Raw genomic sequence first — 20,958 nt, 5'->3', positions numbered from 1 at the left:
AATGGTCGTCACTAAAAAGCTGATAAATAATAGATTCTGGAGAGTATGTGGAGAAAAGGGAACCCTTTTACAGTATTGGTGGGAATGTAGATTGGTTCAGTCACTACAGAAAACAGTTTGGAGATTCCTCAAAAAAAAAAAAAATTGAGCTGCCATATAATCTAGTAATCCCACTGCTTGGTGTATACTCAGACTAAACTAAATTTAAAAAGATAAATCCATCCCTATGTTCATAGCAGCACTATTCACAGTAGTGAAGACATGGAAACAACCTAAGTGTCTATCAGGAGATAAACAGATAAATGTACATGCATCTATGTACATACATAGATACATATGATGGAATACTACTTAGTCATCAAAAAGAATGAAATAATGCCATTTGAGGGAGCATGGATGGACCTAGAGATTATCGTACTAAGAGAAGTAAATCAGAAACAAAAAGACAAATGCCATATGATATCACTTACAAGTGGAATCTAAAATACTACACAAATGAGTACCTATGGAGCAAAAACAGGTCCACAAATATACAGGACAGATTTGTGGTTGCCAAAGGGGTGAGTGGGCTTCCCTGTTGGCTCAGGTGGTAAAGAATCCACCTGTAATGTGGGAGACCTGGGTTCAATCCCTGGGTTGGGAAGATCGCTTGGAGAGGGGAACGGCTACCCACTCCAGTATTCTGGTCTGGAGAATTCCATGGACTGTATAATCCATGGGGTTGCAAAGAGTCAGACACAACTGAGCTTCTTTCACTTCACTTCAAAGAGGCGAGGGGTCGGGGAGGGAAGGATTGGGAGTTTGGGATTAGCAGATGCAAACTATGACATATAGGATGGCTATACAGCAAGCTCCTACTGTATGGCACAGGGAACTATATTCAATATCCTGTGATAAACCATGATGGAAAAGAATATGAAAAAGAATACACATGTATAACTGAGTCACTTTGCTGTACACTCAACATTGTAAATCAACTATACTTCAATAAAATTAAAAACAAACCAACATCTTTGAGTAAGACAGCTTGGTGGAAAATGGCCACATTCCCCTGTGTGGAGCTCACAGGGAAGGCCAGGAAGGTACAGAGAGATTCCTTTGCCAGGCCTGGGGAAGCAGTCGTGGCCTTTGATAGAATGGAGGTGGGGCCGGGAGTGGAAGGGCAATTGGAAGAAACTGGAAACAGGAAGGGGGTGGGGAGAAAGTGGAGGCCAGTGCCAAGAGGCCAGAGCATGCTAAAGGAGGGCACACCCCAGAGGCTCTGATTTTCGTCTCTGGGCCCCTCTGGCAGCTGCCAAGTTTCCCACTCCTTCCTTAGGGGAGAGGAAGTGGCTGGTGTTCTTGTGCGGGGAGGGGCTGTGAGTTCAGGATAACTCAGCGGGCTTTCCTGGAGAAGCTCCCAGCTGGGCCCCTTACAGACCTGCACAGCCAGGAGGCCCAGCCCAGCAGAGGGGCCTTGCCCACTGACCATGGCGCCTGAGTCCTCACTCCACAAAGTCTCCTGGGGGGAAAGGAAAAGGCAGTCTCGCCTACTGTGAACATGACTTGCTGGGACTGAATTAAAAAGAGCCCCAAAGTTGGGGGTGATGATGAAGGGTGGACTACAGCAGCAGAGCCCGAGGACTAGGGGCCTCGCTGGGGCTCTGGGTCCCCATGTGGGGAAATGGGAAGGTTGGACTATCTGACAGTCCACTTGAGTTCAAACTACCTAGGTTGGCACACAGGCCTATCTTTTATTCTCTTGTCTCCATTCATCCATAGTCTCCCTCATCAACCCCAGCTCCCTGTCAGGACCCGCATTTTAATCACTTGCTCTGTCCTGAGAGTCTGCAGGTACTACTACTTCATGTCTGCACCCTATGAAGCCCTTATTCACTCTTCAAGATTCATCTCAATTGTCTTTTCTCCAGCTCCCTCCCTAGACATTCCCCTTTTCACCCTCAGGTGGACCAATCCCTCCCTTTCATGCATTCCAGAACCTTCCTCTAGACCTGGAATCAGGAGTTCTTGGTTCTTCTCTTCCACCTCTACAAGCTTACCAGGTGAACTTGGATGACTCACTACATTTCTTTTCAAAAAGTAAGGCAGTTGGAAAGGTTTTAGAATTTTGATCATTTGGAGATCAAATTCTAGTCATTCATTAAATAAACATGGAAGACAAATGTTCTTCTTTCCCCTTGTTCACAGGACATTCACACCCTTGACTTCTAAGCCCATATCGAGTGTAATCACACGTGAGCAGGGCTCTTAGAGCCTCCTGCATCCGTCCCTTGACTGTGCCCTGGTGTTTGCCATGACATCACCATTATCCTGAGTGATGCTGATACTGCTTAGAGAAGAGCACACATGACGATGTGCCTAGCCCTGCTCATTTTATGCTCACGAGAGTCTATGAGGTAGGCATTATCATCACCCCGTCTTACAGACATAGTAAGTGAGACAGAGAGAGCCTCTGTGTCTTCTCCAGGGCAGCGTGGAACGGTCCCATGGCTGGCCTCAAGGTGATGCCTCCAGGCCTGTGCCACCTGCTCCCTCAGTGTGGGCCTCCCCATGATGCTTCCTCAGGCTCCAGCATGTCCCTGTTGTAGGGACCACTCCAGCAGAGTGCAACCAAATCCCTAGGACGTCTTCCCCCACCATAGCCCTGTGCCTGCTGCCCCCACACCTGGGGAAGCTGAGAGTCTGCCTGAGGCTGGGCCAACACAGCTGGGAATGAGAATCTCTCTCCCTGGCAGGGCAGAAGAGACTTGAAAGTGGGGAAATGCCCTGGAGGCATGGGACTCAATTTATATTCCTAAAGCTATAAGATGCTAAAGTAACAACAACATCTAAATACCCCAAAGAAGAAAAGAAGTCTTTGGCAACAAGTTGTATCTGCTCTGCTAACTTGTAACAGAAGGTTGAGTTTTTATTCCTTCAGAAAATAAAAAAAAAGGTTTGCTAGTGAGCCTATTGTATGTTTAACTTTCAAAATAAAGTGGCAATTATTTCCTCTGATTTCAAGAGTCTGGGAATTCCCCTCTGAAGCACCAAGGTGCACTTGTGCACTTATAAATGCCACGCGGGACGAGGAAGCTTAAGGGTCTGTTCAGAACTGAACCTCTAACAGGCTCCTTTCTTCCATAATTTCATGGTTTGTTTGGAAAACTGCCTAACTATGACATTGTATCATCTGAAATAATACAAGCCTGGCGTGCTGAGTGATGGCTGAGAGGCAAACTCCTCTTCTCCAACAGCATAGGAGATAAAGCGTGAACTCAGAGCTGAGTCAGAAAAATCATTTTAAAAGTGCCAACTAGTACACAATAAGGAATGCCATGTCACAAGATAACTTAAGACACAAACTCTAGAAGAAGTTAAAGGTACAGAGAAATCTACCCACTATCTTGGTGTTTTGGTGCTGAGGACAAATGTGACTAATTCTGCCCCAAGGAGAGAGACAGTATTCCACCTCCATCATCCCCCTGACTTTTCGGATGTCAGGAGAGCTGGTATGGAAGCTGCCAATGGCCTCTGAGACAAGGCTGCAGAGTTCAATTTTGATTTTCTCACCAGTGAATGATCCCTAAATGATGTTGTATCTCATTCTGTATTCACACAGTATTCCATTGCCATAGCAACTACAATGTGTTAGCACAAGTTTTCTTGTGCGTGGTCTTTGAACGCTGCCGCTCCTTCCTTGCACAGCAGTAAGCACCGTGTGACCCCAGGTGGTACCCCCAAGAAGACACCCCCCCAACAAGGGTGCAGGGGGGCGGGTCTGGTGGCAGAGCGACTGCTCTGAACTGCGGTGGCCCGGCCTGGAAGCCCACATCCCCTTTGCTCCACACACCCCAACCCCATAAGGACCATCCTAATATAGTGACTTCTGGGGGTAGGAGAAAGCCCCAGAGAATGAAGTCGTAGCTTCTCTTTGTAAAGTCTGGTGGGAAAAGAGAATGAAACATGAAGGATTTTAGAATTTTTGTTCAGACAGGTAGAAAGGCATTTTCAAGTTTCCTGAACCAATAACTCCCTGGACATATGGGACAGAGACAAATTGTCATCCTTGGAGCTCAAGACAGCATTACACACTCTGCTGCCATCTTGGGGTGAGGACTGTAGGAAGCTGTCCTTTAAACCCACCCTCCTTTCCCCCAAGAATCCCATTCGGCCTCCCTCTAGCACTCTGTCCATCCATTTACCTCCTGCTCCCTGTGAAAGCCATGGTTCTGGCAAAGATGAAGGTTCTCCCCAAAAGCACCCTCCTAGGGCTTGCCTGCCTCCACGGCCACTGGGACCCTGGGGTCAGTGAACTGCTTGCTGGGCATTCCCTATGGAAACACTAGGGGAGGAGAAGCCGGCTGGCCCTCCTGCCTCCTGGGACTGGAGCTGATGCCGAACCAGAGGCAGTGAAGGCTTCTCTGTGGGATTCAGAGCCAGGGGATGAGGTCTGTAGAAAGGGGAACCCTAGCTGCAGGTGGACATCTCCAGGATAGCTTGACTCTCAGCACATCCCACCTCTACTCTCCATCTACCAGCAAGCTGTCCAAGCCCAAGACCTTCCAGGCAGGAGTCCTTGTTTCTGCTTCTGCATCTCCCTCACAGCTTGTGTGTCTCCCTGCTCCAGGCCTGAGGCCACCATGAATTAGATAAATGATGACAACAGGTGTCATTAATACCCGACATGTGTAATGTATCTGGCCCGTGCTAAGTGGTTTCTGTGCTGTGTCTTATTTACTTTTCTCCACAGAGCAGGTGGAAACTGCCAGCAGCCCCTTTTAACAGCTGAGCAAAAGGCCTAGAGAGGCGGAGTCACGCACTCAAGGTCGCACAGCTGGCCTGCAAACCCAGGTCCCTCTGGAACCTTGCAGGCACCTCTCTGCATTGAAAAAGGATCGTTTGGAGATCGGCGCTGCCACGGTGAGTGGGTGGGATTTCACAACATCAGTGAAAACCCCATTGAATCAGAAGGATTCGGTGGATAAATTCAATCAGTGTGAAGCAGAACCGAGACCTAATCTGCTCGCCCCTTCCCAACTCTCCCGTCACCCCTCACCGCAGCAGGTTCTGTGGTGGTTGACTTTCCCTCGTGTGAAATGAGAAATGCTGTTTGAACAACAGATGGTGAGGGAGGCCATGCACACTCTGATGTAGAAATACAAACCTTTAGAAAGATGCAGTCTGGGGGAATACTGGCAACTGGAGAATGGAACGTCAGTCTATAACATGCAACATGACCAATAAAGCTGGAGCAAGTGGCCAAGTGTGTTAGTGCTCACGCTGCTGAGGCACAGGCAGGCCTGGACTGGGCAGGGCTTCCAGGCCTCGGACATTTTTCTTGTGCTTGTTTTGGTTTGATTTCCATATTGGGCCTCGTGATTTCTGAAGTGCCTCAGCATTCATGTCACAAGCACACCCATGAAAGGGTCCAAGACTCTTCCCATCACAGGATAAACTCAACAGTCCAGAGACCCACCTGCTCCAGGAACCCCTGCCAGGGCCCGTGGGCGAGGAGGAAAAGCTACCTTCTCTAGGGTTACAGGAGGCCCATAGACTTGGGCTCCTGCATCGTGACTCCTCCTGCCACATGGACCTGATGCCTAGGAGAGTGAGGCCTGAGCTTGGCCCCTTCCTCCTGGAGGCCAGGCCCCCAGCTGTGGCCACACAGAAGTCCCTCTCTGTCAGTGTCAGAGGCACTCAGTGGCAGCAGGGCTCCATCCCAGCTTTCTCCTCCCCTCCCGGCCCTGCCCCACAGCAGGTCTGGGACCTCACGCAGGCCCACGTGGGCCCCCCACCTCCAAGATCCCACAGCTCAGGCCAGAGGACCCGTTCCCATGTGCACACAAGCTGCTTCTGCTGTCTCACATCATCTAGATTATTCACATGTGACCATTTGGGCTCAGCATCGCAAACACTTCTACAGCCTCTGACACGCACCATTCATCGCAGCCACACAGACACAGAAATTTGTGGCCTAACTCTCATGTCTTGGAACATCTGTGAGCTGTTGACACCTTCTTGGTGTCAACAAGGCCTTGAGCCACATGTTAGTAAGATGATATTCATGTACAAAGAGCCACAGGCCTTGCCCCTGAGGCTCTTACCCTCTGCCAGGAGCTGGCACTGCTCTTCTCACTCAAGGACAGGGCATGAACACTTTGGCCCCCTCCTCCATGGAGATGGTCTGACGTCCATGCAGGACCTTCCTTAACTTGCTCTGAGGTGCTCTAGACAGGCCAGACGACCACTCTAGGCCAGAGTTGGAGTGACTGCCATGCTGGGAACCTCTGTCCTGGGGTGGGGAGGGGCCCATCTGACTACTTTCTATGCACAGAGTGACCTTCTGATTCATGAGACATAGTGCAGAGGGGTCGGTGTGCTCCCTGCCACCACCTGGCAGGACCCACCCTGCGAGAGAGACCTGGGCAGTGTCTTTTAGCCTGGATGCTATGGACATGGGCTCTGCACCAGCCCAGACTTCCTGGGCCGCCCGGTTCTGCTCTCCCAGCCCTTCCTCAAGGGCAGGGGCCTCTGGAGGTGGACGCAAATGCACACACAGCACTGAAACGCTGCTACTGCTTTTAAGGCTCCAACCTTCTTCTTTCTCTATTTTTTAAAAACACATTTAACCTGTAGACTCAGCACCCAGGTCATTTGTCAGAAAGGCATTAGAGGATCTATGATAAAACCCACAAGCACAGAGGCACAGAGCCATCTTCCTACCTTTAAGGAAGCAGTCCTTGTTGCGGACCATGACGATCTTCTTCCCCAGCAGGCAGGCAGCACGGTGGAGCTCACAGTGGTTTTCGTAAACCCTCCCGTCTGAGCCACACACAGGCACGTAGCTGGGCCGGCAGGCCTCCAGGCATCGGCACTCGGGCTCCCCTGTCTCTCTGTTGAGCATACACCTGCTCCCGCGGCCACACAACTTCTTCCCACAGGAGGCCGGCAGCTCGTCATGGCTGGAAAGTCCTGCGCGAGGCACACAAACACAGAGGGTCAGCCGCCAGCACTCGCGGGCATGGGCCACCTGCATGGCTATCTCAGGCTGTGCTGGCCAGGGTCTGTGAAGCCAAGGCATCGGGGCTCAGGTGCCGCATGGAGCCCCTGCCCCTCCAATGGGTGGTGGACAGGAATGCTACAAGCAATGCCCTGTCATGTAGAGCCCAGGTTTTATGTCTGGCTCCCACCAAGCATCTCAGACACAACCCCTGCCCGTCCTGGGAGGGAGGAGTCAACAGAGGGCCATGCGGAGGTGGTAAGGTACCAATGGACCCTGCTGACTGAGAGGCGGAGGGCTTGCCAAGGGATGGGGGCTTGAGCCAAGGTTCCTATAACCACCATGCAGCTAGCATTTGCCTGCCTTAGGGAGGAGACCTGGCATGAGCAGGGGTTTTGTGCAGGAGTGGGGGTGGGAAGTAAGGGGTATCAAGATGTGGGTCTGTCTTGCTAGATTCAGAGAGCCAAGTGGAACTTCAGTCTGATATGTTAGGCACGGGGGAGCCATGGTGGAGACTAGTAACAGTGGAGTAAGGAGAAAGTGGTTCTCTAAGTGTTTAGGAATGGGGGCAGCCAAGGCAGGGAGGTCAGAGGTTGATCATTTCCTCTGGAAAGAGTACGGTTCTCCAAGACACAGGAGCAGGGGTAGCACTGGCACTCCACTGCTCAGCCCTTCCCTGGAGGCTCAGAAGGTAAAGAATCTGCCTGCAATGCGGGAGACCTGGGTTCAATCCCTGGGTTGGGAAGATTCCCTGGAGCAGGGAACAGCTACCCACTCCAGTATTCTTGCCTGGAGAATTCCATGGACAGAAGAGCCTGGCGGGCTACAGTCCATAGGGTAGCAAAGAGTTGGACACGACTGACTAGCAATAACAACAGTCCTTCTGGCATAATACCACAGCCTGTGTCCGTGGGCAGGAGGGCTGAGATCATGGAAACAGCAGCTGCCGTGGTGCTGTGTGTCTCCTGTACCCAACACACACCCATGATGATCTCAGGCAGTGGTGTCCCGAGCTCACACACCAGAGCAGTGGGGCAGAGTGGTTTCTTGCTGAAAAGGCTCACTTATGTGGACGCTTAAGCAAGCATCCATCACCTATGGGACATTCCTCAGGAGCCCAGAAAACTGGATGATGGCCACGTGGCATTAATGGCAACAGATAGGAAACTGTGAATTATAAAAGGATATCAAAACACAAATAATTGAAACATGTATACAGATTTTACGGCCACAGAAGTCTTTGCTTTTAAGTTTTAATTAAATTTTCTTCAAAATATTGGCAAGACAGAATGGCCCTGACAGTCAAGACTGAACTTTCAGCCTCAACTCCTACTCTATGGGATTAAAATGCCTAAGGAAAAAAGCAAAACTTGTTTTTGGTTAAGTCTGCTTTTCATCATTATAGATTTGAAAGGAAAAAAATCAGTTATCAGTAGATTAACTGCTTGATTCAATAACTCATTTAAATTCTTCCAGCCTTGGCAAACTAAGAAATATTGACTTTTTCTTGAATCATAATAAGCTAGAAGGTCAAAATATCTCTTAGCAGTATAAAAGTACAGATCCTAAGTGGGCGTGTGAATCTCCTTTATCCACTTTGCTAATTGTTGGCATGTCACTGCAAAGACTCAGGGGCATTCATGGGCCCCCGCTCGCCCTGCTGGCTAGGCTGACGGGCAGAGGAAGCCGGGGTGCTGGCTTGACAGTGGGAGGCTCTGGGCTGGAGGCCCCCCCACCACAGTGTCTATGGCTGCTTTGCCACGGAGCCTGTTTGATTAGCAAAATTCTCCTGGGTTACCCGGGAAAGTGCTGGCGGCTACCAGAAGAAACTAACAGGCTCTGAAAATATCAGCCTTTGTTTCTTTCCAAGACAATGCTGCCTTTGTATCACTATTTTCATCAACTTTCCTGTGTGATGTGAAGGACACCCACTAGTGGCTCCATTTAAGACACTGAGCCCAGCTTTCTGAGCCTCTGGTCTCACAGTGGCTGCTTTGGGGGCTTTGCCCTGGCTGGGCTGCCCACGCAGACAGGCTATGCCCTCTCTCTGGGTACCTCAGCCTCAGTGTACCCCTGGGGCCCATTTCTGCTGCCCCTGCCAGTCGGAGTGCCCCTCTCTGAATCCTCTGAGCCCAGGAGGGCCTGCCTGACTCTCTGGCCTCAGGAGATGCCCAGGGTACAGAGCCTTTATCTTCTTGCCCTTGCCCCCATCATTGACTCAGGATTTGTGAAACACAATAGTTTTCAAAGCTATCCTCCCTAACTCTGTTTAACCCCCAGGCTAGAGGCTGGGCTGGGAGGGTAGAGGAGGCCCATATGCAGCAATCTGCTTAGGGGTGTATCTCTCTTGCTTTCTCCAAGTGGGGAGCCAGAGGGATGACAGTACGAAGGGGAAGCCACTGTCTGTAGAGATGGGCCTTTGCTGGGGTACAGGGGGCTGGAACCAGGAGGGCAGAGCAGGAAGGCCCTTCAGAGACCACCTAGTCCAGTGCAAACATCAAAGGAAGGGCCAGTTCGCATGGGCAGGCACGGGGAGAGTCCCCTCTACCTGACCCTCCTCTCTGAGATGCCCACAGCCCAGGCTGCAGCCAGCGCCTGAGGAGCAAGCAGCACTGCACTGCCCAGGTCTGATCATCCTGCCAGTGTGGCTCTGGGGGCCTCTCCCAAGCTGCGCTCTGAGGGGCCAGTATCAAGAAAACACTCATGCCGACCTGTGCTCATCCAAGCTGCCAAGAACACTCAGGTTCTCTCCAACATGGAAATGGGCTGTTGGCACATATGTGATTTCTAATGATCTGCAACGAGGACAAAAGTCGCTTGAAAGCCCTGCACCGCCCTTCCCAGTCTGTGGCCGGCAGGCCCACAAAGAGCTGAGAACATTGTGCATGGGGGTACAGGGGCCCCGGCCCCACCACTGAGACACCTGCCGAGTGTGGTTTCAGAAACGAGTCCCTTGTTGCCACTTCCTCCTTGTTATTAAAACAGAATGAATTCCCCACTCCTACCAGGACGATGATAAACCAGTAATAGGAAAGGTAACCAAGTGAGACTGCCAGCAACTGCCTACAGTATTTATGGGTACGACCATGATGCCTGGAAAAGATATAATGCGCTTAATTTATAGTCATAAAGAAAGTCATTTACCCAGGTTAGAAACCGATCATCTCACCAAATAAGTGCTTTTCAACACTAATTAAATTTACTGAACACAGTCAGACATGGGAATTGTTACATGAAAGTTATGGTGGCAGAAGAAACAAGTCCATCTGTAACCAGTCAGTGCTAAAGCCTCCCTCTGCGATTCAAATGAGGATTCTCCACGTGACTGCCCCAGACCCGGAACTGCTACCTCAGGGCATGGGTGGAGGCAGTGGAGGATAGCAGTGGTCAGACAAGCCACCCAACCCGAGGGGAGGGATCAGAGGGAGCAAGCCTTCCCCATTCACCCGGAGCAGGAAGCGTTTCTTGTTTTGTCACCATTGACCGCAGGGCAGAGAACAGACAATTTGGCTCTTTTGCTTCCAAACTCTGACTCAGTCTCAACTGGTTCCTTGCACAAGGCACACTAATGAGCAGGCATCCTCTCCGAGCAGGATATGGCCTGAATAGCACAGAGGGGAAACCCCTTAGTGTTCCACTCTGGGATGCTCAGTGCCTTCAGGTACATTTGCCCCGTGCGTGTTCCGTCTGAGAACTCAGCCTCGGCTCGCCTGCTGAGGAAGCCCCTCCCTTCACACGGCCTGTGACGGTCATTCTCGGTCTCTCTATAAGCAGTACTGCCTCAGTCCCCTGGGGAAGGGCTGGAGCTGAAATCCCCACTACCTGGCCCCACACCACCACAAAGCCCTAGTGAGGTGATGGCATGGTTCTATGGTGGCTGCAGAATCACGAGTCATGTACAGATGTTACAGCTGGACAGTAAAAAAAAAAAAAGAAAAAAGGCTGAGTACCGAAGAATTGATGCCTTCGAACTGTGATGCTGGAGAAGACTCTTGAGAGTCCCTTGGACTGCAAGGAGATCAAACCAGTCAATCTGAAAAGAAATTAACCCTGAACATTCTTTGGAAGGACTGATGCTGAAATTGAAGTTCCAATACTTTGGCCACCTGATGCGAAGAGCTGACTCACTGCAAAAGACCCTGATGCTGGGAAAGATTGAGGGCAAGAGGAGAAGGGGGATAACAGAGGGCGAGATGATTGGATGGCATCACCGACTCAATGGACATGAATTTGAGCAAACTCCGGGAGATAGTGAAGGACAGGGAAGCCTGGCGTGCTGCGGTCCATGGGGTCACAAAGAGTTGGACACGACTGAGTGAGTGAACAACAACAGTGGCTGCAGGCTCTGCAGGGCCCAAGACAGGCCAAGGAGAGTGGGAGGCGGACACTGAAGATGAGACGCAGCACATGCAGTCCCAAGAACTGGCCACCCTGCCTGCTGATGGCCTCACTGCTGCCTGCCCTAAATGCCTGCCTGTCACTGCAGTGGTCTCTGGTTTCTGCAGACAGAATGTATTTGTACAGGGATGAAGGGCCCACCTGTCAGCAGACATAGGCATACACAGATTATATGCATTACCTTCTGTGCATCGATAGGGATCCAGCAGGGAGCTGAAGCCTGTATCTTGTGCTGTGGGCAGGTTTTTTAAAGACCTCGAGTGAGGGCTTGCATTTGGAAGAGTGTGTGTAGAGGAGCAGTGATGTGGGCTGTATCAGCTGGAGCTGGGTAATGGTCACAGTACTTGCCCACATCTTCCCTGACAACTCAACCTTAGACATGCCCAAGATGGTCTGGAGACAGGGTGTCTGTAAACTTTGAATCCGTCATTACAGAAGACACCCAAGTGCCTTGGAAGTGGTTGCAGAATTCAGGTTTGTATGAGAGCCAGGCAGAGAGCCAGGTCTACAGCCAGTGCAGTTTCTACACACTGTGTGGAGTTGGGGGTAACAATTGGGCACTTCAGGAGTGCTTGCCAGCCAGCTCTCCATCCACCCATTCATCCAATGAATATTTATGGAGCACCTGCCATGGGCCACAGACCCTATTCTAGATGCCAGGGACACAGGCAGACTGGGACCCTGTCTTCAGTTCACTGACATCACAGAAAGACACACAAGAATGTGAACAAGTGAACACATATAAGGCAAATGTGGACTGCAGAAAAGGCCAGGAAGGAGTTAAACAGGGCACTGCAGTGGGCCGGCTTCCATCTGGAGGTCAGGGAAGACAGGAGGTGAGAGCTGACCTGAGATCTGAAAGTCAAGGGGCAGAGCCCCAGATCTTGGACAGCACAGCAACTTGGGGTGCCAGAGCCCAGGGTACAAAACAAGTGGAGAGCGGCACCAGGGTCAGGCCTGGATTGCTTCCGGGCAGATCTCACAGGGCAGAACCAATCTGTAGAGTCAAATTTGCTGTTTGTCCATCTGTACCCCCAGGGAAGTGGGGTGACTCTGGCTCCCTGAAAGCTTCAGTCAGTTTGTGGGAACTCAGTGTTGGAGGGGAGCCCCCTCTCCTGGGTTCAGCACCGCCTGCTCCACACCTGGTTGAAAGGCCTGTCCTCCAACACCCGCCCCCTCACCCTCCACCCCAGCCACCATTCCTAATATTTACACAAGCTTATCTAATCCTCACTTAGCCCTCGTAACAGCCCTGTAAGGTAGATGCACTGACCTCACTCTGAATGTGGCATGTACATCTGCCCACTTTACAGACTGGGAAATATGAGTCCTGCAGTGACATGCCGATAGTCACACAGCAAGTAGATTTTAGGTGGTGGAGCCTAGATTTGAATGAGTCTCACCCCAAATCTCTCAGACTTGGAATAATAAGCTCAGCCAGGAATATGAGTTCCCTCAAGGAATCCAGGCCAGAAGGGTTCAGATGTCTAGTCTGGACTTCTCCAACATCAGGACACACACAGATGTCAGCACTCCTGGCCAGCAGGATCGCTGCTGCTCACACATCCCAAGAATACGCAGCCTGGAGGCCAATTTAGCAACTTTTCTGAGGGCTATAGGCTCACAGCGTCACAGGAGGAAGTCCTGCTTGGATCTTAGAACACAGAATTCCAAGCCCACGCATCATCATGCATGGACACCTGGCCCGCAACCCCCTCCTTCCATTATGATGTCTCAGCCTCAGTGGCCCCCTGCCCCCCTCCTCTGGCCTTTTCCCCTGAAATTGTTAAGGCGACTGCTGGGCAGACGTGATGTCCTCTCAGTGACCACACAGCGCATCCTAAGCCGAGACTACTGTGTGCTTCCTGAAAGAAGAAATTTGACCAGCTCGGAAACACTTGACCAATGTTCCAGCTTCCAAAGCTTAATAGAAACATGTGCTTACCCATCGCTGGAAGGTAATGCTACCGTTCTGTGTGTGGCTCACAGATACTAAACTAAGGTCTGACAAACTGGCTTCAAAACACACCAATCAGTCAAAGCCAGAAATGCCTGGCACACACAGAGGGAAGAAGGACTTCTAACCCTCAGCAGGCTCTCAATTCTGCCTGAGGAGTTTGATTCTAACCAATTCTACAGCAGACCAAAGCCCAGACTAGGATATTACACACTGTCCTACCTCCCTGGGCAGGGTTTCTGGAGGTAACTATTTCCGGTCAGGGATGAAGAATGTAAGTGCCAAAGGACACTCCTCTAAAACCTGAAAACAGGACTCTGATGAGGATACAAAATGAGCAGTGTTTAAGATTTATTGAACTCGGTTATGAGGGACCCTCAGGAAGGTGCAGCTGGTTCAAAGGAGAGTTGGTGGAGGTACGGGTGTTGGAGAGATTAGGTGGGATAAGGCTGCCAGGAAAGATGTACAACTCGGGAATGACCTACAGGGCAAGAACACCATACCCTTTGGGGGTTATTTTTTCCACCAGAAAGAAACAGTTTGCATTTTTACTGGAAACAAATCTGCAAGTTAATGTGTAACTGCAGAGTGTGGGCCTTTGATGAACACAAACTAATGAGGTGAACAGAGATATAACTCCCTAGTTCAGAATGGTGTAAGCATTTGGGGGTGAGTCTGTTAAAAGATGTTCCTGTATGACACAAGAGGACTTGCCACCCTCCCTTGGCCTTATTCCCAAGTTCTGGGTAATTTTCCCAATGTCAACAACAGTGGCAGATGTCATCTGAGTCAGCTGCCAGGAATTTCATCCTTGTCTCCTTCCTGTGGAGCCCCCAGCCTCACAAAAGACCCCAGAAGGAGGAAATGAGACTGCCAACCACCGAGCTCAGCTCTGCTGGACTCTCACTCGAGAAAGACAAGTGAGGTGTGTGGGAACGTGAGGGCACGCTGGAGCTGGACGTGTGTGAGCGAACTCATCCTAGAACTTACGTGATTCCCGAATCCCATCTGGGTTTCAAGTAACTCAAGGTTAAAGCTCACATTGACTCAGCCCCAGGCTCCTGGCCTTGTGAGCTGTGTGAGCCCAGTCAAGTTTCCCACTCTCTTTTCCCTCTAATTTAAATACGAGGATAATGACGCTTTGCCCTTTACAGGATCTTTTTTTTTTTTTTTTTGAGGATTAAATGAGCTGATTTGTGTGAAGGGCACATAGTAGGCGCTCAATTCAGACATTTGGAATTACTGGCAGGTTGAATAAACGGACTGAAAAATAAGAAGCCATTTGGTTTTACTGACGTAAGTGTATATAAGTGTGGGTTAGTTATAGTCTTCAGGAGGTCTGCCTTAATGAAAAGGGGAACAAATTTATACTGCAAGTATTGCCTGGTTTTAAAAGGCAGACTCACAATAGCACGCTTCATAATATCTTGAGGAAATGCTTTCCTTGAAGTTTCCCCTGCACTGGAAACTTGCTTGACCCAAGTTAAGTCTGCCCAGCTTTCGGGGGCATCTGAAATCACACATTCTCAGGGCACGGTGAGCAGCACTGGCCTGCGGCCTCCACTCTGCACCCCAGGGCCTCTGACCTGAACACACTTTTGAAAGCAGCCTGGACAAGGGCCCCGGTCCTGTGGCTGTAGCAGGCTGCTCTCCTCAGTCAGTCCTGGTGTTTATCTCTCCTCTGGGAAACTTCTGCACTGTTATGCCATCTCTCCCTCTATAGTGTATTGATGACAGTAAAGCTACCTGACTCATGATTTCTAGAACTTTCTCCCTGAGGCCTCCCACAGGCATACTCCACTTAAAAGGGGCTCCCAGACTGCTAGCCTGGATCTTTATCTGGCTGGCTGCTGGCGCTCAGCACTTCTCGCTGTGAAACTGGGGACCCCCACTCACATGGCTCCCCAGACAGTAGAGCAGGCCCTGGAGCAGGGCCACGGTAGCCAATCTCCACCATCACTCAGAGCTCCAGGGTGGGCATGAAGTGGTCTCTCTGGTTTCAGAGCAAAGACCAGGTTCTACTTCTGCTGAAGAGAGCTTGGCACAGGGCCTAGCACAGAGAGGGCTGAGGAAAACATCAGAAGAAAGACCAAATCTTATTAACACACTTCAGAGACCTAATACAGCTGGCTGGAGGTCTGACTAACCAGAAATCAATGGTTCTAAAGAAACAGACATGGCAACATAAGTAATAGCATAGAAACTGGACAGCATTTGGTGGGAGAATGGACTGGACTGGACTGGGTTCTGTCTGGATTCCACCAAAGCAAGCCTTTTTCACATGTGAGCCCAGTTTCCATATGAGGGGGTATCTATAATTCCTTGAGACTGGATTTAGGATGTCTATAAGAGCTTGTGTTCTAACATGCACATCTTTGGGCTGTAGTAAAACTACGATAATCCCTCCTTTTTCCTTTTTGCCTCTATTTGCCCTACCAGGTTATCTCAACTGGCCTTTGAAGGGTTATTTTGAAGACATTTTTGGGAAGAAAAGCTGCATAAAAATGTGAAGCACAATTGGATTTTTGCCCTTGGGAGAGTTTCCTCAACAAAATGGTTTTGTTTTAGAGCACTTCCTCCAAATACATTCCTATCCCCAGGTTTCCGTTCATTGCCTAAAGCCTCTCCAGTTCACATCTGTCTTACTCTCTGTCACCAGGGCCCTCATTTTTCCTCCTGGTACTCAGCTCTCTCGTCACTTTCTCTGGGTCCTTGGGGGTCCCTGCGTCTTCCAGCTGAGGGGGGCAGATGTTGCTGCTCTCGGTGGGTCCCCTCTCTCACTGATACCTCATTATGTGGGTTTGTTCCTGCTTCTCCACCAGCTAATGATTCAAGGCCGTGACACCTTGGGCTGCCTCCAATTATTTTGAGGATTATTGTGGAGACACTCAGCATGAGCCACCAGGATGCTTCCTAACACTTTAGACCTATGAACACAGAAGGGATGCTAAATCCTTCCAGGGCCATTTACCTGCTGTACAAATGCTGCCCCCAGGTCGACACATTATCTTGGTAGATCACCTGTCATTGGTGTATCTTACAAAACTGAATAATATGTACTTCTTGATTATTCCTTTAAAGCAAGAAATGGAGTGCAACAAAAATATCTGATATTAGCACAGAAAAATTTAGTACTTTCTAGTCAGAAGGGCGGGCTTCCCAGGTGGTACAATGGTAAAGAATCTGCCTGCCAATGCAGGTTCGATCTCTGGGTCAGGAATATTCCCTGGAGAAGGGATTGGCAACCCGCTCCAGTATTCTTGACTGGAGAATCCCATGGGCCAGAGGAGCCTAGCTGGCTACATTCTATGATGTTGCCAAGAGTCAGATATGACTCGGGAACTAAACAACAATAATAACCACCAGAAGGGTATCAGTTTCTCCTCTTTAAAGACCTGCCCTTTTTCTCTCAATCATAAAAATACATGCTGGATAATATCGAAACAAAGCTCAGTAATAGTATCAAATAGATAATTCCATTTCTACTCTGGTTTGCCTGAACCGAGCAGCTGCTGAGGCCTCTGGCAGGTGGGCCTGGGGGCCCAGGGAGGCTGGCTATCTATCCCACCTTAACAGCTGGGTGTGCTGCAGCTCTGAGCCCGGGAGTGCACATGCTGAATGGAGAGCCGGAGACTTCCTTCAGATGTCTCCGTAGGGGCCAGTGAAGTATTTCAGCATCTGAATCTGAGCTCCGGGGAGCAGGCAGTGGACAATAACCATCCACATGAGGGGGTCCGGCTTCAGGGGGAAAAGAACAACCAGAATTAGAGCTGCTAGAGAAGGATAATGACTTCAACAGTCAACAAGATATCAAAACTCCAGGAGGAGTGAGCACAGCACAAGGAGGGTTTTCAAGAGTCATGATTTTTGAACCAAAAAGAAAATCAGAGGGATTTAAAAAGAGAATGGTCAGCACTGGGACTCAAATCTTCCAAGATCAAGTAGAGTATGTATCTCAAGGCCCAGAGCAAAAAATAGAAGAAGAAAAAAAAAGTTCTGAAATACAGTAGTCATTCTAAATAAAAACTTTAAGGAAGAAAAGGCACAGAAGACAACTTCTAAATATGTCCTTTTAAATGGTCAACCACTGCTTCAGGTAAAGATCAGGAGCCAGACAGGGGTACTTGTCATCACCATTTTTATTCAAAAAGGAAGTGTAGTAAAACAAGAGGATGAAACATAAGTGAAAATTTGGAAGAGGCAACTAACAATTATCTCTTTTCACTAATTGTGTATCTGTATACTTAGAAAACCAAGAGGTTCTAGTGAAAAAATAAGAGAATTTTAAGAGAATTATGATGAGGGTGGTTGGACAGATGATAAATATGCCAAAATTAGCCATTCTTCTCTTCATTAGCAAAATAATTAGAAATGGAAAAGGGAAAATAGTCCACTCATAATAATGATAAGACCATAAAATATTTATGAATAAATTTAACAAGAAAGCCATAGAACTGATATGAAAAAGACTATAAAATCTTATTGAAGGTCATAAAATAAGATTTGAACAAATGCAAAGACATTTCATATTCTTGGGTGGGAAGACATTACCATAAATTTACAAATTTAATGCAATATTTTGGGAACTGGATAAAATAATCTCAAGAAGTTCATTTGGAAGAATAAATGGCCCCAGATAACCAAGAAAAATAAGAAAAAGAATAGTGAAGTGGCATATGACTTTCCTGATATCAGAACATCAAACCAGAAAGCTGCTATATGATCAAATCAATAAGATAATGATTGAGGAATAGACAGATCAATGACTGTTGATGTGACAATAAAATAGAAGAGGGTCCAGAAATAAATCCCCATGTATCTGAAAATTCGATGTATGACAAGAGTGGCTACTACATAGGGAACATGATAGTCATTTGATAAATGATAGTCACTATATTTCGCCTAGCTATCCACCTGGAATGAAACAGCATCAGAAACTTTTCACAACACATAAAAGACAAAATTAAAGTAGCTGTACATGTTTAAATCATTCCTATTAAATGATGAGTGAATATAACAATACTTATACACTTTGTGCACAGCCTAAGCATTACAGTACAATAAACAACTATGTACTCATCAATGCACTTAAAAAAGTTTCATTAGTTTTGAATTCCTCCCATTTTATTCCCTCATTTCTACTCAGAGGTAAATATTATCTGGAATTTTTGTCTATTATTGTTTTGTTTTTCTTTGTAGTTTGAGCTCATCTTTGTATTTTTATGCAATATACTGCTCTTTTTTTTAAAACATGTTTCTGAACTTTACAGAAATGAATCACCCTATACTTACTTACCTGTGAAGTGACCTCTCTGCTCTTATACTGTCTAGTTTCACACCTTTGTATATACCTGCAATTCATTTTCACTTATGGTGCCCATTGTACACACATGCCATTATTCATCTATACAGTTTATTTAGATTGTTGATTGCTTTTTCCCATGGTCCTCTTTCTTTTGTTTCTTTATTTTGGATTGAATACTTCACCTTTGGTTCTTTTCTTCTACTCAGATGAAAATTAAATATACTCTTTTTATTATTCTACTCTTTAATCCATAAATTAAAAAATGTATAAATTAACCTAAGTCCAAAATTAACTAATAACTATACCCTCCACAGAAGAACTTCAGACCATATGAACTATAATCACTCCTCCCTTGACCTAAATATATGAAAATAGTATATATTAATTCTACTTTTATTCCTCATAATTCCTTCTTATGCCTCGAGTTTTCTTAGTTGTGTCTGTCTAAAATATCTGTATTACCCTCACTTAAAAGAGTGATTTGCGCTCTGTAATTAATCCTATGTTCACAGATTTTTCCTCTCAACTCAATAAACATTTTATTATTCTGCTCTTTGGCTTCCTTCTTACTGAGATGTTAGCTGACAGCCTTTTCATTCTTTTGTATGTAATCCTTCTTTTCTCTTTGAATCATTTTAAAATCTTCACTTTGTTTTCCTGCAGTTTCTCCATGACGTGAAAGCGTTAGTCGCCCGTCTGTGTTTGACTCTTTGAAACACCACGTACTCCTTCTGCCAGGCTTCTCTGTCCATGGGATTTTTCAGGCAAGAATACTGGAGAGGGTTGGCATTTCCTTCTCCAGGGGATCTTCCTGACCCAGGGATGGAACCTGAGTCTTCTGTATTGCAGGCAGATTGTTCACCATCTGAGCCACTATGGAAGCCCCTCTATAATGTAAGTATGCAGATTTCTCTGCATTTGTTCTGCTTGCAATTCATTTGGCTTCCAGGAAGTGAGGATTCATGTCTTTCATCAGTTCATCACAGCCATCTTTCTTTACATATTGTCTCTGCTCCATTATTTCTCTCCCCACTCTCCCCACGCCCCCCCCCCCCCCGGCATTCTGATTAGACACGTTATAAGTCCTCATTCTACCTCTTTCTATCTCAGTATCTCTTATCTCTTTCACATTTCCCATATTTGGTTTCTCTGTGCTACATTCTATGTAATTTTTTTCTAATTCATCTTCTAACTCCTGAATTCTTCAGGCTTTTTCTAATCTACTCTTGCACTCTCTCATTGAGCATTTATCTTTGAATGTTTATTTCTGAAAGTTCTATTTAGTTCTTCATGAAGATGAATGGTCATCTCAAGAATCTCTTGATTTTCAACCATATTTGAATCTTCAAAAATCATTAAACATATATTTTATATTCCGAGTCACATTGTTCTTTATGCTGGTTGTTGCATGGTGTTTCTCCTCCATGGCATTTCAAGTTTATTTTTTTAAGAGTGAGCTCATACTTCTTGGAAGTAGATCTGTGAAAATTCTGGATGCACAGTTTGAAGATGGGCTCATCTTAAGCTAAGCGCTTGTGCTAGGTACTCAAGGACTCCATCATTCTGGGTTAAGCTCAGTTTTATGCTTGAGATTTTACCGACTACCTAGGTAGTCTGCATCTGAGCTACAGTTTCTTATATAGATCACCATATGGTTATATGTTATCATGAGATTTTTTCCCCCTAATTTTGTTCTACTATTTTAATTTTGTGCCAGGACTTGAGACAAGCACATTCGCTTGTACTTGCTTGTGACAGGGTATGTTTCTTTCTTGTTTAATCCTCCATTGTGGATGTAACCCCTTGGAGTTTCAGGTTTATAATGGGAAGGAGAGAAATTTTTCCAGATATATCCAACTTGGAAGGACCCTGGGGTTTGTCCTTGCTGCCCTGAATTATGCTGGGTTATCAAACCAAAGCTAAGGTTCACCCAGTTTGGCCAAAGCCCTCCAGGCAAAGCCAGCTTCCAGCTACATTACTCTCTGGGATCCTTATTTCACTTTCTTTTTTTAACCTCTAAGTATTCCTTACATTCTTACCAGCACATCAATGCCTATAAGGATTTAAAAATATATTTCTCTGCCACACCGCCAGAGGCAGAAGTTAGGTTATGACTTTTAAAAGTATTATATAACAATTACAAAGCTGAGGTAAATACAGGGATACAATACTCAACGCAGCACTAGTCTGCTCTTTGGAAAGTGGCTGAGAACTGTTCCTGCCACAGAAGAGACTCAGGGAAGCCTGCAGTCACTGCTGGATAGCCTCTTGCCATTTTTCTGAGTCCACCTGCATGTTTAAAGCAAACTTCAGCTC

General features: G+C 47.5%; 1 protein-coding gene across 2 annotated transcripts in view; it reads right to left on the bottom strand.

Annotated features, from left to right (window-relative positions):
• FSTL4 (follistatin like 4) overlaps positions 1–20,958 on the bottom strand; it is a 447,609-nt gene that overhangs the window by 233,100 nt on the left and 193,551 nt on the right. For both annotated transcript variants that reach the window (XM_025292703.3, XM_006065073.4), the window contains exon 4: positions 6,706–6,954. In XM_025292703.3, the coding sequence (XP_025148488.2) occupies positions 6,706–6,954 (249 nt within the window). The remainder of the gene's footprint in view (positions 1–6,705; positions 6,955–20,958) is intronic.

This window comes from Bubalus bubalis, chromosome 9 (genome assembly GCF_019923935.1).
Source record: "Bubalus bubalis isolate 160015118507 breed Murrah chromosome 9, NDDB_SH_1, whole genome shotgun sequence".
In the NCBI taxonomy this organism is placed as follows: Eukaryota; Metazoa; Chordata; class Mammalia; order Artiodactyla; family Bovidae; genus Bubalus; species Bubalus bubalis.
The sequence above is the reverse complement of the archived record's forward strand: the minus strand, read 5'-3'. Positions and strand labels throughout refer to the sequence as shown.